Below are 18,897 nucleotides of genomic sequence, written 5' to 3' on the forward strand. Positions count from 1 at the left end.
TTCATTTAAAACGGTTGTAGAAAAAAGACAAACATTTCCAGAAAGAAGACATCACATTTATTTCAGAAGTACAAAACATGACAAAGGCCATCTTTAATGGGAAGTAACTCAAATATGAAAAAAAAAACATGTACATTAAAGGAAAAATGACACGACTATTCAGTGTGTTCAAAATAAGTGCTCATGTTGGCAAGGGGAGACGTTTGGATTTGAATTTTCTCTCAATCTCATGTACTTTGACAGTGTTTTGGTTGCTGTCATCAAAAATATAACTCGCAGTGAAAGCAGCTTCTGACAGATTACACAGGAGGCGTTCAGGGACAGTACTGAGTGTGGGTCACCTGCATTTTGGAAGCCCTAGGTCACAAGATCACTGTTAATATGTAAAGTAGGAAAATGGAGGGAACTTTGGGAAGGGAAAACCCCCCAAAAATCATGTTATGGCCTGAGGGATCCACTAACCAATTTCCCATGCGTAATCATCCATGAAGCCATCTCTTAGTGACTCTACTGACACCTCATTTTGCTCCAGCTGAAGCTCATAAGAAGCTTCATGAGTCTGAGTTCAACCAAAGTGGGAATCTTCCACCTTGGCTGTTTAGTTTTAGTACAATATTCTGTTTTACAGCAACTGATAACCCTCTCAAAGTACAAGTGAGGATTGTATTGGGACTAACTGGAACAAATCTTTGAAATGGTGGCAGGAGATGTTTCTACATTTTCTCTGGGGTCCCTGTGATCGTTCTGTTTCCCAACAGTGTTGAAATGTTTCAACTCACATGTGAGGCATGAAAGACAAGAACTGACCAACAAATCCAGGTTTGGGGAATTCAAAAATCTTTTTTAATCCCTCTGGAAAAACTGTAGACCTCAAGCTAATTATAATGAAAGGCTCGCTTTGGATATATTTCACCGTGTAATGGTAAACCTCAGTATAAGAAAGAACTACACCCTAAGATTTCTTGAATGTACGCTGCTTTACTCTGCAGCTTGTGTAAAACTTCAAAGGTTTCAGATCACTGACAGTTATGTTGTGCTGACACGGTCAAACTGTGCTGTCTCAGCATGAGGTAGAGGAACCATTGAAAACCTAAAAGAAGAAATCAGACGAGGTAACAGTCCAAGTGTTTAAATCAGAAGTCTCCAAGTGTAATGAGCTTTCGTCCCTATTTCCAACCCCAGAGTTACCATTCCTCTTTGTTCACTCCTCTTGTATTGAGGTGATTCATCTCAGTAACATTGTTTTAACATTTGAACTCATTAGAAGATGAAATCCATCCAACTCAAATATCAGTGAAACTCAAAATTAAGGTCCAATGTTCTCACACGGACTTTTGAAAAAGTCCTTCAAGTCAAACTAAGCGAGGCCCGTTTTCTCTTCATCACATTCTGACTCTGAAGAACCTGAAGTCCGAGGCAACTGCATTTCCACTGTTTAAAAAAGATATAGAAGACTTTGAAACATGCTTTTTTTTAAGGCCTTGTAGTGTCTCATGTGGGAGCCCAGATCTGACCCCGGATCAGCCTCTGGTTCTCGGCGTCACCTCTCAGGACCCCAACCCCCCGTCCTCCGCCCTCCGGGGTGTGATGATGCTGTCCTTGGCCTGCAGGAGTCTCACCAGACAGGGCGTGGTGAACTTGGCGGGCAGCGCCCCCCCCCGGATGAGGCGGCTGGGGGGGGCCGAGACCGAGTCGGTGGAGGAGGAGACGGCGCTGTCCTGGGTCGCCCCCTGGCTGCAGCACGCAGGTGGAGGGGGGGGGGAGGCCGGGGGGGGCTGGCTGAGGGTGGATTCAAGAGTCTTCAGGGAGCAGATGGGTGACATGTGGAGCCATTTGAGGCGGGTGGAGGAGTCTGAGGAGCAGAAGGACACCGGGGAGGGTGGAGGGGGGGGGGCGCTGCTCTGATGCTGCTGGAGAGGAAACATCAGTGTCACAATAATGTCTACCATCAACGCATCTCCATAATTATTAAAAGTCCGTTAAACTCAATTGAATTACTTTTTTTAAATTAAAAAAATATATTGTGTATCTAACTCAATTAAATTAGTATTATTCAATTAATTAAGAACTGTTCCTTCAACTCAATTAAATAAATATCATACAATTAATAAAAAATAGTTCCTTTAACACAATTACATACATATTTTTAAATTAATTTAAAAAGTCAGTTTAACTCAATTAAATAACTATTATTAAATTAATAGAAATGTGTTTGTTTAACTCAATTAAATAACTTATTCAATTAATTTAAAAGAAATGTGTTAAACAAAATGAATAGATATTGTAAAATTAATAAAAAATGGTTGGTTTAACTCAATTCAATAAATATGAACTATTGATAAACTATACACTCAAATATGTTCCCCCAAACTGAGGAAGTCTGGTTTGCATTCTGTGAACCCTTCTGCAGTTCAGATGGTTTTGCTGGTTTTTAAATGTAGAGGATCACATTCTTGAGTGAGCGGCCGCTCTGGTTTTCCCCTCATTATCTGACCCCTACCCTTCTTAAGAAACGATTAAATCATCGCCAGTAAAAATAAATGTAGACCCCAGCTTCCAGGATTCTGTTACATAATGACTTCTCACCATCAGAGCCGCGAAACAGACCGATGATTATTTATTATAATGACTTCAGATTGAGATACTTGTTAGTGTTGTATTCTCAATTCATCTAATTTAACATGAGCAACATTTTCAATGCTCAGATATTTATTTTACTGTCATAGACAATCTTAACATTTGAAAAGCTGGGATATTTTGCTTAACTCGCTGCAAAAGGAAATCAATAATCAGAATAAACTTGGTAATATTGAATAATATTTACATGTTTACCTTTAGCTTCTTAGCCGCATTGCAGGGCTCTGTGTGCGACAGGTCTGGTCTGATGTGAGGAAACCAACTGTGCAGCATCTCTGCTATCTTCAGTACGATGCTGAGGAAGCGTCCTCTGGAGGGGAGACAGAAAACACACAGGTTGGTTTCCACCATTTTCACATCTGCACAGGTTTAACATTGATGTACAGGTGGAGGTTACCCGCCAAGAGATGCTGCAATGTGCCACAAAGACAGAAGACTCACTGCAAACTAGTAAACACAGATCTAAAATACTTGGTCTTGCATCTTAAATCATTCAACATATTATTGGAGTCAAACAAATGCAGGAAATTACTTTTGTTTGTTTAAGAGGACATACCACAATGTAAAAAATACTTTGTTACGTAATGGTTTTAAAAAAATATTTGTTGACACAAATAGTCTGCTTCAATCCATAGTTGTTGTCATTTAGCCCTTCAAAAACGACATTTAATATCTATGTTACAAGCTGATGAGTTATATGCTGATTTCATAAAGAATCTTGATTGGATACAATTTTGTAATCTTGCTTATGGTGATGACATCATAACATAATACGACAGACATTCAAAGCTTCACTCAAAAACCTTATAAAAGCTACAAATGAAAAAAAAGATGAACCTCATTTTATGCACAGAACAATGTGTTTTATTTTAGAAAAAAAAAACTTAATTATGAATGAAGTTATCTGTAGGATAAAGTTAAGCTAAGTCCTTGAATAAATGTACTTAGAGAGGTTCCTTGCACCTGAATGTGACATTTGAGGAGTTTTCCTCCGCAGATTACAGAGGCAGAGCCCTGCAGCTCAGATGGCTTACGGATGTCTCGCCAATGGCCATTACATAAGCCCATAAAGCCTGTGCCAACACATGGCTGCACCTGATTGGTGGACAACATGAAACAGCACAAAGACTGAATAAATAAAAAGCCTGCGTGGGGAGGGAGAGGGGGGAGACAGGGGGGAGTACGGACGACTGATCCGAGTGTATCTGCATTCCTCTCCGTCTGTGATGCTATCTGACGGCCACATACGAGCATCACATGAGGAGGAGGAGGAGGCGGAGGAGGAAGAAGAGGAGGAGGAGGAGTGGAGCATGTTCAGGTCCACATGAGAAATGTGACCACACACACACACACACACTCCCGCTGCAGCACACACGTGGCAGCAGGAGAAGGACCTCGTTCCATTCACTGGCTATAAATAGAGCAGTAAGCCCCGGAGCCAAGCCCCGGAGCCAAGCCCCGCCCACTGCCCACAGCCACACACACACACACACACACACACACACACACACACACACACACACACACACACACACACACACACACACACACACACACACACACACACACACACACACACACACACACACACACACACACACACACACACACCTCTGTTATCACACTGTACACTTAAATAAACGTGAGACCAACAAAAGGTCTGGAGTTCATGGAATATTAGAGCTGCAACTTATTATTTGTATTAATCTCTCTGCCAATGATTTCCTTTATTAACAGTTTTTCAATCAAATGTCCATTGCTAAAATTCTAATGTCTCTTTTTGCTTGGTTTGTCCAACCACCAGGCCAGAAATGGAAAATACTGTACAGACAGGTGAGTCTATTGTTCAGCCTACCCTTATTGATATCATTGAGAAACACTCTCTGTACAAAGAGATTCAGGAGCAGCACACACTGCCTCCTGCTGAAGGGTGATACAGTTGAATTAAAGCACAACACAAAATTAAGATTTTTAACCGTCAACCTAATCAATGTGGGGAAAACTGTTTTAAGAAGAGCAGTTATCAAAGCGTAATAAATAATGGAATGATGAATTAATAAAAAAAATACTTGCCCATTTAGTTCAACTTCATGGTCATTTTTGGTTCCTTTGTGTTTGAGTTAATGAATAGCTCGAAGTGACTCCCCTACAGCTATGACAGAACTTTGCAGCTCAATGGTTTTGGTTTGTATTCCGCGCAACTTTACTGTTTTGCTTCACTCTCATGCCTCTCATCTGTGTAATTGTTTTTAGTCAACAAGCTCCATGAAAAAGCTGTATAGTCAATAAAAGAATGAGTTATTAACTAGCTGGTAAAGATAGTGGAGAATTTAGCAGCTAAAGTATGTTCTCAGATCAGTGTCAATATTTATAAATGCCCAAATATGTTTTGTGATTTATATATGTGGGACTCTCCATAAAGATATTGTACAGTGCTCACAAAAATAGTTGAGTGACATGCAGAGCTCAAAGTGAGTTACAGTAGGCTTAGATTAATCAGAGAGAATCAGAATGAATGATTACTGACAGATGTGGATGTGTTGTGACGTAATGCATACGACATGTGTTAATACTGAAAAGGAGAAAGAAAATGTGTTCCTTATTTTGAATGTAACTATTTTGTTTCATTCAGATTTCCTTTCTCACACAAATACTCAACTAAAACAATTATTCCTGAATTAAGGCTGCAGATATTTTAGAGTTTGACTTAATTTCTCTAAATATCTCTGCCTGTTTTAATTTATTCTGCCAAATGTGAAAAAAAACATTGAGCAGTGGATCTCATGCACCAGGACGTCCAGTGTGTGTGTTGAATGTGACATGATTGGGACAGATGTGTAGCCAGTTAGACTGCAGCGCTCCACGTGTGTCCAGCTCAGTCTGAACAGAGAGGTTCATTTCCCTACACATGTTACATTTACTGCACATGTCAAACCACAAGAAACTGTAAAACTGTGTTGTTTAACAGTTAAAATGTTGTTTAAGAAAGTAGTCCACAATAAAAATGGACCTCATTGTATAGTATGTCAAAAATATCAGAAGAAAGGATATAGTACAGCATGTCGGAAAAAAAAACGGCAAAGTATAGAATGTTGAAAATTCTAAAAACATAGCAAATTATATATTTTTTAAAATGCCATATTATACTAAGTCAAAAATATAAGAAAAAACGTAATAGTATAATTAAAGTCATAGTCAAAAATATCAAGAAAAGAGTATTTCTTAATGTCGGGAAAAAAACGGAAGTATGAAAAAAGAAAAAAAAGATAGTCCCAGTATATTATAATATGAGGAAAATATATAATACATCTACAAATTCATAGAGGGATATATTATTAAACATTAATACAAACAGGCACAGCTTGAAAAGCACAATATAGGACAATCTGCAATAAATGCAAATAAGTCAATCAATGAGTATGTACAGTATGAAGTAGAAAATTAAGGAGGAGCCTCTCTATATTTAATTCTTTTTTATTATTATTATTTCAGTGTTTTTTTCCGACCTACTCATGTTTTCCCATGATTGTCAAATACACCTCTTGCTGCTCATTGTACTTTTATAGAGATAAACTCCAGCCGTCCTGAAAGCTGCTGACTGATGCCAGTTGGAGCCAGGCTCAGGAACATTTGTGTAGTCAGCGTGATTGAAGTAGTAATGCCTCCTGTCTGTCACGTGACGGAGGTTATACAAAGTCCAGGAGGAACTTATCACTTGTAAATTAATCAGTGGGAAATATGTCTTTCACACCAATTACATCAAAGTTTTATGTCAAACCTTTTGTTTACAGCTTATTTAACACATGTTTGTCAGTTATTATTCATGTTTTAGCTAGTTTTAATAATAATAATACATTACATTTATAAAGCGCTTTTCCTGGTGCTCAAAGCGCTTACAAGCAAGTAAAAACAAAATAACAAAAGTAGAAAGTGCTAGGCTAGGTGGAATAAGGGCAAGGGGTTAGTTGATTAGGAGTTGAAGGCAAGAGTGAAAAGGTGAGTTTTGAGGGATTGTTTGAATGATGTGAGTGTTGGCGGATCTGACGTGGCTGGGGAGGGAGTTCCAGAGTGAGGGGGGGGGCTGCAGCGAAGGCCCTGTCACCCCAGGTCCGGAGCTTTGTCCTGATGGGCTGCAATAGGTTAGCTTCAGCAGACCTGAGGCGACGGGTGGGGGTGTGTCGTTGGATGAGGTCACAGAGGTAGGGGGGGGGGCAAGGTTGTTGAGGGCTTTGAAAGTGAAAGTCAATGCGGTGTTTGATGGGAGGTCATGGAGGATAGTGGTGATGTGGTCGGAGCGTCGGGTGGAGGTGATCAAGCGGCCAGCTGAGTTTTGGACATATTGAAGTTTTTTTAGTATGAATGCAGGTGATCCAAAAAGTATGCTGCTGCAGTAATCCAGTCGGGATGTTACAAAGGCATGGGTCAGAGTTTCAGCAGCGGTCGATGAGAGGGAGGGTCTGATGCAGGTGATGTTCTTTAAATGGAAGAAAGCGTTTTTTGTGACCTGGTTGACGTGAGGGAGGAAAGTGAGGGTGGGGTCGAGGATGATGCCAAGGTTACGGATGTGAGTGGAGGGGTTGACAATGGAGCCATCGATGGTAAGAGAAAAATCTTGGGTTGAGCGGGTAAGTGAGTTTGGGCCAATGATTATAAGTTCCGATTTGTCACAGTTAAGTTTTAGAAAATTGTTTTGCATCCAAATGTTAATGTCAGTGAGGCAGGTGCTGAGCTGGGAGCGTGTGGTTGGAGAAATTGATTTTGTTGAGAGGTAGAGCTGTGTGTCATCAGCATAACAGTGGAACTGGAGTTGGTGTTGACGGAGGATTTGTCCAATTGGGAGGATGTAGATGATGAACAGAAGGGGACCAAGTACAGAACCCTGAGGGACGCCATGATTGACGGGGGCTGTGGGGGATTTGGAGTTGTTAATGGAGATGAATTGATGTCTGTCAGAGAGATAGGATTTAAACCAGGAGAAGACAGTACCGGTTATGCCAATGGAAGACTGGATGCGGTTGATCAGGATGGAATGGTTGATCGTGTCAAATGCGGCTGTTAGGTCAAGGAGAATGAGAATTGAGAGGGAACCAGAGTCAGCAGAGAGGAGAATGTCGTTGGCAGATTCTGTGCTGTGGCGAGTACGGAAACCAGATTGAAAAGGTTCATGAAGATTATTGCAGTCCAGACGGGATTTTAGTTGGGAGGCAACAGTTCGCTCCAGAATTTTTGACAGGAATGGGAGGTTAGAGATGGGCTGGTAGTTATTGAGGCAATCAGGGTTGAGACCAGGTTTTTTGAGTATGGGAGTGACAGCAGCGAGTTTCAGAGCAGGGGGGACGAGATCCAGTGGACAGAGAGGAATTAATGACTGTGGTGATAAGATGAGTGAGTTGGGGGAGGCAGGCCTTGACATGGGTGGAGGGCATGGGGTCCAGGATGGAAGTTGAGGTATTCATGCCGGTGACTTGGGCAACTATGCCCAGTGAGGTAATTTGTCTGAAGGCTGTAAAAGGGTGCCTGGAAGGAGGAGGGTAGGCAGGTTCCGGAAAAGGATGGGTGGTGGACGAGACGGAGGAGTTGGCTATGTTGCTGTGTATTATTTCAATTTTGCTTTGGAGGAATGAGAGGAAGGATTCACACTTTGAGGTGGTGAAGGAGTTAATAGTTGAAAAAAGGGACTTTGGGTTATTGCTGCCAGATTGTATTACAGAGGAGTAGTGGAAGGAGCGTGCACTGTTCAGGGCACCTTCAGGGAAGGATGCAGCTCATAACGAACCTCTTGAGAGGATTAATGTCAGACAGCAGTAAAGCACACATCATGGCAGGTGATCGGGGTGAGTAGCGAAGTTTCTGTTGACAATCAGTGATTGGAGTCAGTGGAATGAAGGAGTCAGTGGAATGAAGGCTAGGAGACGAAAAGAGGGAGAACGGTCCAATGCTAGCGTTAGCATGTAGCCACCCGGTGACTGGAGGATGGCTAGCTGTAGAGGTAGCGGTCACGGCTACTAGGGCTTTCCGCACCGGGACAGCTAAGAAACTGTTCGTCCCACCGTAGCTGTGTTGTGCAGAGACGAGGGTGTCCAATGTTAGTGGCCAGCTGACGGCAGGGAGTTGACAAGATTGTTGACGGCCAACGGCTGGAGGCTGGTAGCAAACGGGCTAGCAGGCTAGGGTCTGGTACGCAGGAAAAAGCAAATAGGCAACGGAAAACTACTTGAACATTTGGTTGGAGCCAATATTGACAGATGTTATATATAGCTAACCGATGTATAAAGAAAAATCTGATCAAATATGTTCAAACACGAACTGAAAGTAGGATAGCGGTGGAGAAGCGGCGAACAAACCACGCCAGCGTCCTCTCCTATCGGCAGTTGGACATTTTTTAGATGTGGTTCATTTTATTGAGAAACAATCAATACTAATCATTTTTAATACAATATCATACTTATTCAGCATTAGAGGGATACAAACCTGGATTTATTTCCATCATTCTCTGTATACACTTACATTTGACTAAGATGGAGACATGTATTATGTCTGATATTAAAATATAATATAATACAAACTAAAAACACATTGAGTCATTGTGTTTTTCCAGGAAGTAGAAAAAAGTGAAAAGTATCATGGAAACCTAACCAGTGGTTTGACATACTAAAAATGCAAATGTCAACATGGACTGCAAGTTTTTGAAAGTCTGTAATATTAAGTTTTAAAGAAAGATTTCCCAGATTGTTTTGTTTAATAGCAACGCCAAATAATCATAGGTTCCTCAACCTCACTGTCGATACATTTAATCAACATTTCTAGGTTTTTATGTTTCAGTACTATTTGAACATTTTTCTTTTTATGCAATCGACAACAATAAATAATCTTTGGATACATTTTGGCTTGCTATCTTTATAGATAAGCCAATTGTATAAGAAAGCATAGACACATGTCCTTATTTTAAGGTAACGGAGTCTGTGTAGGTTCTTAAATTGAAGGTAAATATTATTTGGACTGATACATTTTCACAGAAACACAGGAGGGAACGCTTCTTAAGCTTCCATATTTTGACATAATCAAATGGAGTTTTTCAGGCAGTGAAAAGTACAAGAGGAATTTAAATCAAATACTGTTGCATTTGATTGGACTACTGAAAAGCGGTCTTTTTTCTTTTAAATTAAGCTACAGAGGACTGTTGCAGATTGATGACGTTTTGTTCTTGCTCACATAAACATGTATTTTCTTAACTAGGTGCGAAATAAGACACAGAATGTGAACTCAAAGGATCAAAAAGGCATGTTTCATCTCGACTTTTAATTAGGTTTATATTATTAGCAGCTAGTAAAAAAAAACGACAGTAGCTCCATCCTTTTAACTTAGCTCCACCTTTCAGTCCTATAACTGCAGCTATGCAAGAACATTAGTGCACACAGCCGTCAAATTAGAGGCCTGAATGTGTTGAAGTTGTTCTGAAAGTCGAGCCATGTTGTCAATCCAAAGTAACCACTGACCCAAACCTGTTTCAAGTCAGACTTTTTGGGGGCATTTCTCATCCATCTTTCTAAAACTATGCTATCCTAAAGAAACACTCCTGATGGAATTCAATCAGCCCTCTAATGCTTCCAACTACTGTGTATAACACAAGGGAAGTGAATACTATTTCCTTATAGAGGATCAGGTCAGACAAAAAGAAGGACATAAAAAGAAGCAAAGAAGGAACATTTTCGAACATGCTGTCATTAAAGCTGCTGAAGTATTTTCAGGATATTTACCCCATGTTTGGATTCTGAAGAACCCCCATTATTCTTTGGATCCGGTCCATGGCCACGCTCTCCTGGAAACTGCTGAAACCTGCGGGAGAAATAAAGAGAAATGATGAGGAGGAGAGGAGGAGGCACGTGGCCTGCCCACTGTGACACCACCTTTTCAATTCTAACCTCCTCTGTGTCGTCCTCCGCTCTGTGCGCTGAATCTTTGACGACACTGAACCACATCCGACTGCATGATGATTAAATCTACTGTTCATTTTGGCTACAAGAACATCCCTCCTTACCTACTCCCTCAGTTATTCTGAAAAAGCCTCCTGGATGCAGTCGTAGTGAGCTGTACCACACCACTACACTGACTTCAAACACAAACCAGGCAGAGGAACAAGGAACAAGCAGACCACAAAACACCAGCATTAGGAAGTAACCGCAGCACACTGATGAACACAGTGTGCTGCGGTTAAAAGCTCTACACTGAAAGCTCGTTCGTGGACCCTGAGCACTGATTCCAACAAGAATCAACTTTTTGTTAGCAGTGTGGCTTTGTTAATACATTCAGAGTCCCCAGAGGATCAATCATAAGGACTTTGGTAAACCTCTGAGATTTCCTCTAACTGCACCATGAGGTTGTGTTTTTGAGTGAAAATGTCTCAACTACTCTATGATATATGGTTTCATGTACACAAAATGTCAGTATGCTACACTTAAATCTTGAATTTAATGATAAATAATATATAATTGCGGCAAAAACTTTTATTTTGTACTTACTGTCAGACCTGATGATAGGATACATGTATTCTCTTCATCTCATACCTACCATAAAGTAACGTTGCGAGTTGTGGTGCTAGAGACTATTTTAAAACTTTATCGCTTGTTTTTGGCGCAGCGTGCAGGAAGGAGTGCAAACAGCCGCTCTTAAATCATACATCACTTAAATTGTGAGGCTACAGATCCGGTCTTTCATCTCTGCAGCACTTTCAGTTTAAAAGGATGCTAAATGACTCGTGAGGCCTTTGATCCTTTCATTTCTTTGTTCTGCAGCTGTAATATCCAGTCTTCTGCCTCTCAGTCTTTTATTGTGGACATTCAGTCTGAATTATTTCTACATGTACGTGTCTACATTGAGAGAGGAATATAATTTCATTTAACATTGAAAGCTTTTCATTACTTCCAAATCACTTTCTAATGAATGCTTTATCTTAACTAGGTATTTGATTTCAATGAAATGTAATGTGTTAATAATATATATTCACCAACCATCAGCTATCATACACATGTGCAGACTCCACTAGGAATTATAAATGACTGAGGAGTCAAATCCAAGTAAATTGGCGTTATACATCAAAAGTGTATTTACAATTAAAAGAAGATGTCAGGGGCTTAGATAATACGTGATGAATAATGTTTATTACAATGCATAAACTAATACAACTACAAAATCATTTTAAGAATAAATCTTACTGGATTTGATATCTTAGCTAAACTCTGATTTGAGCTAAATGCTAATGCTTAGAATTAGCATGTAAACATACTTACTCCAACTTACTCATGGTAATATTGCCAAAAGTTGTGTTAGTGTAGCAAAATTCATGGTTAGCACAGGAAACTCATTTTGTTGATTACTTGTTGAGTGTTAGATGAGAATATCTGAATTAGGACACGGTTATAAAGCCTAGCTTAGCATAAAGACTGGAAGCAGGGGGAAGTGGCTATTCTAGCTCTGGCCACCTGTCCTAAGGTTTATTGGTTAATACATTGTACCTCATTTCTTTAATAGGTACAGAAACAGAGAGATACAAATAACGCTTATATTTTTCTTTGAACAAAAAGTTATATGCTACGTGAGCGCTGCATAAACAAAAAACTTAAAACGTATCCAATAGCAGATGAGAAATGTGACGTCACCAAAGCAGTACATATTTTCTCTGTTGGCACATGTTGTGTGGGTCTTATTCGGAAGAACATCCAGTGAAATGGTTTTATAATCACCTCTGTTTTACGTCAACCATCCTCACATAATGTATCTATCTTTGGCAGTGTGATCTGCACACATCGTGTCCATTCATAAATCTGCAGAGCACCTCTTGTGAAAGCTGGGATTAGACACTTACGTTCAGAGTACCTGCCTGATCTCAGGCCCCGCAGGATGTCCGACAGAGACTGGATGTAGCACTGCAGCTCCGTGCACTGTGTGGAACAGAGAAGTCAGTTAGCATTCATGCTATCAGTGCTGCACCACGTAAAGTGCTTTCTAATAGCTAATAGCAGTGCACTGCTTATTGCTTTCCTTAAATAAATCATGTAATCCCAAATACCTACATTCATTTATAAAGTAGTGTGTCTGTGTGCTGCATAAGATTCACAGCTTATCTGAATTTTTTCTTCACTTTCTCATTTGGCGAAAAGCTCATTGATTTACGGCTAAGTGGCTGATAACCCATTTACGAACGCTCCAGTTTGATGCCATTAGTCCAGTTTTAACACAGAAGGTAAATGTCCGCAGGCCTTTAATAAGAGGCTGCCTTTAACAGATGCTAATGGGGAAAGTGATCGCAATCGACAGCTTCACACGTGGCTCGCCAAGCTGTGTGTCACCTTCAGACGGATACAGGACACCCAGCATCACCGGACTACCATGAAAACTGGCACCATCAGATCCTCTTACCCTGTTTGATATCACCAGGCTGGCATTGGATGCCTCGCTGCAGCTACCCTGTCATCTGGAGCTGTAGTTTACTTTTAGGCTGCACAGACTTTCCCATGGCAGCTTCCCAGTGCTTCTTACATTTCTGTTGTTAATTTCTAGGAACACATTTTTGACATACACTAGGCAGACAGCTGCTTGTGGCCTTCAGCAGTAAACTGCAATTGAAGAATCTTTATTTAGCTGCATTGCATCATGGTCTTTCCGCTACTGCGATTTAAGAAACCGTTTTCTGTCTCTGTTCTCTCTTTATGAAACACTATACGGACATATGTATCTGGACACACCTGCTTTATTCTATGCTTATGCTCTTGGGCTGTTTTCTATGGTTTAGCTTACACCCTCACCCCAGAAAATTACATTTTTATGCCACACAATACAATTTACATTTAAAATTGAACACAAAAACACAAATAGATTGAAGATTTAGGTTAAGAACATATTTAAAAGCGTGCATTTTCATATTTCATATCCTTTGTTCTAATCATTGTGCTGAGACTACACATTATAAGAACTAACTTGCTCCTCCAGAGAAGTGAATTTGATTAAAGCTCATATTCAGGTTTTATAATTGTATACTGTCTCTCTACTGTGACATGTTTACGTGCTCTAATGTTCAAAAAGCTCTTTACCAGCACCTCTTTTCACCCTGTGGGTGTTTCTCAATCGCGAGTACGCTTGCTTGGTAGCACATGTCTGCCGAGCATCTTGCTTCAGAAGCGAGTCAAGAATACTTCCTGGCATTCGGAAAACGAAGAGTGGAACAGGCTAGCAAGTGTGCAGGTGTGCGTCATATGAGAGGCCCCGCCTTACATCTTCCGCCACAGATTTGGGGAAATTGGTCCGTGCGCAAAGCATTGTGGGGATTTTAAGGACGCGAAGTCTACCCATGTGCAGCCTCGATATTTCTCCAAACGGAGTACCCCGGGCTCGGTAGATTTCCAAGTATGCTGGAGATTGGAACAGTACTTCGGCGGCACTCGATGACGTAGTATGCTTGAAATAGTGGCTCTGAAGCAGCTTTACTCGCGATTGAGAAACACCCTCTGTCTGAAACCAGAGCCCAGTCTGCTCTGATTAGTCAGCTGGCCGGCTCTGTTAATCAGTCAATCGCTTAGAGATGTCTCGCCCATTAGCCTATCATATACAATGTGTTGAAGCACTAGCCAATAGAAGCACAAGTGTTACCTAGTGATGTCACTGTACGAAGAAAAACATAAGGAGTTGAATTAAGGCGTTTAAGGTAGGGGGGAGTGTGTGGGAGAGGAACTCTCTCTGGAGGGAACTTTGGGATGTTAGCCTATACAGACCATTAATATGCACAAAAAGCTATATAACACATTACAGGAAAGGGAAAACCCCTAAAAAGCATAAAACGCCCCCTTTAAAGCTCCTTAACTTTTAAATTATGACTAATTTGATTTCTATTGAACTTCTAGTGACATCTAAATGAATCTACATGTAAAATAATGCTACATTTGGTAACAGAAAAGCCTGAAGCTCCAGAAAGAATGTTTCTCCTGTTTAGTGAGGGACCTTGACTGGTCTCACAGAGCCCCGACCTCACCCCCGCCCAGCACCTGTAAGATGACCTGGAGCACCGACTGAGAGCCAGAAATCACCTGATCTCTAACATGACTGTTTGAATTCACTCCCTCTCATGTCTGGATGGGAGCAAATCCCTGCAGTGAGTTCAACATCTGGAGGAAAGTAACTAAATAAGAACGATTATTCAAGTACTTTACCACAATCTTGAGTGAGAGTTGTATTTTACCTGAGTGTTTCCTTCTTATAGTATTAATAATTCCAGTACATTTTAGACAAAGTAGCATAATTTCTTTCACCCTGTTTGATATATTGGATTAAAAAGTCACATACAAAACATTATCATCTGAGTAGCAGTAGTTTAGATCAGCTACATCATATTAATGTAATTATCAGGAATACAATTATTCTAATAATATAATTAGAGTTATTAAGTTATAACAAATAAATAGCATTATTGCTTCCTTAGATTAGCAACAATAAACTACTGGTCACAACAGACCATCCTCAGTGTATCTTGAGCGTTTCATTGCTCATTAATTAAATATTTTTGTTTGAATAAGTCATATTCCTTTTCTTTAAAGTAGCATTTTCTCACTTTAAGTGAATGATTTTAGTCCCTTTTTTTTTTACTCCTGGTAGAAATAATCTGGTTAATCTGAAATTCAAACTGTGAGATTTGATGCATCATGGACTATATTTTTGTCCATGTAATTAAGATAAACATCAAGTCCAAATGACAGCTTTCGAAAGGCTGTCACTTTTTTATTGTGAGACGCCACAACCAAAAAGACTAAAACTAAAAAGAGACCTTTTCTGGCAGATATCTGAAGTCTAACTGAGAAGTTTTCCAAAAGAATACAGTTACACTACAAAGAAAAACCAAAGGAACAACATAAAAAGACTGTGTGAAGTACATTTGCACGAAAACAGTATTCATTATATCTCACCTTCTGAGAGAATAGTTCATTTTCTGTGTCAGTTTGAGTCTTTTCACAGAGTCCCTCCACGTGAGCGCTGTGCACTCTCTTCCGGGTGTAATGATGCTTTGACCCCTCTGAAAGCTGCTCACAAACAGAAGTTAATCCCTGAACTGGACTGAGGGTTGGGGTCTGCGAGGCAGGTGGAGGCCCAGTGCAGCCGCTCCACCTCCTGCCCTGCGGCGCCGCTGCAGAGTGGATGCAGCTTGTAGGAGTAGTGGATGAGGTTGATGATGGCGGTACAGGCGACTCCTCTGCGTGCTGTGGACTTAATCTCGTTGGGCTGTCGTAGTCGTCCTCATCGCTGGCGAGCCAGTCAATGGAGTAATCCGAGTCTGAGGTCGACATGTTGGAGATAGAGGCTCATCCAGCCGAGAGCATCACGCACCTGCCGGGTAAACACACCGATTTGTAAACAGCAAGTCAAAAATAAATATCTTAAAGTGTGTCAAGTGTTTCTGTGAAACAGTTTGTTAATACCTAACATTTTAACCTTCTATTGGAAAATGTGTGTAAAATGAGCCACCAGACCTCAAGTATTTGCATTGGATAGGTTCAATACAGACCTAGAACAAGATAAAATAACTGAATTAAGATGATTTTAATAACACTTAAGCTACCTAGGAAATACAAGGATAAAGGCTAATGTTAAAGAGGTTTGTCATCAGAAATGGTCCATCAATGCCAACATTGCTATTATTGTTTATTGTGATATATTTTCTTGGAGTATTTTTATATCCTGAAATTCTGTACAACCAAACAGTCAATAAACTGTTATAATAGGGGAAAGTGTTGAAATTGTATTGTGAATATACAAAATAAAGACATAAAACATGTTTGTTTAAAGAAACTTAGACATGTAGAAACATGAACAGATCTTTTGTTGAAATACCATAAGCTGTTTGAAACATGTGTAGGAGGCGTGTGGCGCAGTGGATAGAGCCTTGGTGTTGGAATCAGGGGGTCACAGGTTCAAACCCCACTGCAGTCAACATGTCGTTGTGTCCCTGGGCAAGACACTTCACCCCAAATTGCTCCTATGGGGATTGTCCACAGTATTGAGTATGTAAGTCGCTTTGGATAAAAGCGTCTAACAAGTAACATGTAATGTATATTTATATAAGCAGCCTCCACTTTGTTCAACTGGTTTAGCACCACATGTTACATAATAACTCCATTACGTCATTACGCATACAATTATGAAGACGTTAACATTTTCTTTTTGTCTACAAATATTTTAAATGATTGGTTATGTCATTTATCAAACGAAATGCCAAATATTCACTTTCAAAAGTCTTGAATTCTCCCTTTTTTTAAATATCAATTTAAATTAAACAGCATATTAAATTTGGATATTGTTATCGTATAGGATCATTTGGTCTATACAATATAAGAAAAAAAGTGTCAAATACAGTTTAAAATCCCTAAATATTTCATTTACTCTTCCAAACCATAGACTGTATCCAAACCAGCAAATATGTAACTTCAACAAACTTAAATATGAACAAATCCGTTTTTTAAATGGTTTCAGAATCAGAATACACATTTCAAGAGTCACGTGTAATTGAAAAGTTAAAGTGGACCTATCATGCTATATTTGAATAATATAGTGTAGGACCATACCTATAAGGCATATTTATACTTTTTTTTTTTCAAAATACCAAACAGATCATGCATTTTAGCCATGCCTCATTTTGCTCAATTTGACAATTTCTAGCTCTGTTTTTGCAAGGGCTGATTCTGTGAGAACAGCACCATCTACTGGCCTGGCATATGTACTACAGCGTGTGTTCAAATCTGGATCAGTTTTTATCAGATCCGTTGAAGCCCCTTTTTTAGAGATTTGGGTATGGAGGAAAATAGAGTGGGTTGTGTTTTCTGACACTTGGTGAGTTCCCTGGAACACCGGGGACACATATGCATGTATAAAAGACGTACACAAGTGCATTTTGCATGATAGGTCCCCTTTAAATAATAGAAAATGTCTTTACATTTTTGGTGGCTTGACAAAAAGAACACGTTGTTGTGTTTGTGGGAGACTGGCCTCCGTATTTTTAAATCCTAGCTACGGCTCTGCTCCAGTAAGTTCCCAGTATAGCCCGTACTGTACATGAGCCGGAGTCCTGCAGACATTACAGCACAGCCCCCTGAGATGACTGAATATTCAGGCCAGGAGATTAAATAACCCTCCTCTGCCTTTTTCAAATTGGCAGGTCGTCCAACGTTATGTAAGAAAAAACATCCAAACACATGGACCTGTTTCCCCTCGCCTGTCAGTTCACATGCTCACACGCTGCTGATACAAGTGACATGGTCTACACACCGTGACCGTAGATTCACACATTTATTTTCTCAACTTCACTTAAAAAAGCAACACATGCGACAACCATACCCAGAAAAAAACAAACAACTGTGTACCATCAGAGTACGTTTACAACATGCCATAATGAATACAATGTTATACACATTAACCTGTCCTGTGTCGTTAGCACGGTGCACAGCTGCGGTTCAACCCGAAAACATCACTTCTACAATCCGGCTTTTAATGCCAGCACTGATAATTGTAGTAATTACATAGGCCTAATCAAATTAAAATAAATCCAGGTGAGTTAAGAATGAACGCGGTGTGTGTGTGTGAGTGTGTGTGCGTGTGCGTGTGTGTGTGTGTGTGAGTGTGTGAGAGAAAGAGAGGGAGCAGCAGACCGTCACTTACCAGAAGTGAACCGTGTGTTTCCCGTACGGCTCGGTGAGTTGAGGGCAGGCGGCAGACAGCGGAGTGAGTGCGGACGCGCCGACGGACCGAGCCGACTGATGAAGATGGAGTGAAACCATGAAAGCATCCAGCGCGTGCAGCCTCTCCCTGGGCAACGTGTCCGAGAGAGGCGGGGCACAACCCTCTCCTCTCTCCGCCGGCCTGGAACACCGCACCGCCCCTCTCTCTCTCTCTCTCTCTCTCTCTCTCTCTCTCTCTCTCTCTCTCTCTCTCTCTCTATCTCTCTCTCTCTCTCTCTCTCTCACACACACACACACACACACACACACACACACACACACACACACACACACACACACACACACACACACACACACACACACACACACACACACAAGCAAGCAGGAAATCACTGTGGAAAAATAAATAAAACTGTCGGGAACACACGTGATCATGTTGTGACGAAACAATGTAGCGTCACCGCCGGTGCTCCTTCAATTAAACTCTCCCATTGGATCAGAGTCGCATTGCAGCACGTGAGCGTAGGAGCTAATTAATGCTGCGCTA

The 18,897-nt window shown here is 40.6% G+C and overlaps 1 protein-coding gene across 2 annotated transcripts; it reads right to left on the bottom strand.

Annotated features, from left to right (window-relative positions):
* Window positions 1–34: 34 nt before the first annotated feature.
* On the bottom strand, window positions 35–18,545 carry LOC117472256 (circadian-associated transcriptional repressor-like). 2 transcript variants are annotated; one of them, XM_034117432.1, is made up of 6 exons: window positions 18,331–18,545; window positions 15,588–16,005; window positions 12,500–12,575; window positions 10,395–10,473; window positions 2,833–2,947; window positions 35–1,907 (listed from the first exon to the last, which is right to left on the bottom strand). In XM_034117432.1, exons 2-6 carry the CDS (start codon window positions 15,963–15,965, stop codon window positions 1,548–1,550), a joined length of 1,008 nt encoding a protein of 335 aa, XP_033973323.1. In that variant the 5' UTR covers window positions 15,966–16,005; window positions 18,331–18,545; the 3' UTR covers window positions 35–1,547. The 2 variants fall into 2 exon arrangements, with proteins under 2 accessions (XP_033973323.1, XP_033973322.1); XM_034117431.1 differs by having other exon boundaries at window positions 35–1,910.
* Between the last annotated feature and the right edge of the window lie 352 nt (window positions 18,546–18,897).

This window comes from Trematomus bernacchii, unplaced genomic scaffold, assembly GCF_902827165.1.
Source record: "Trematomus bernacchii unplaced genomic scaffold, fTreBer1.1, whole genome shotgun sequence".
Taxonomy (NCBI): Eukaryota; Metazoa; Chordata; class Actinopteri; order Perciformes; family Nototheniidae; genus Trematomus; species Trematomus bernacchii.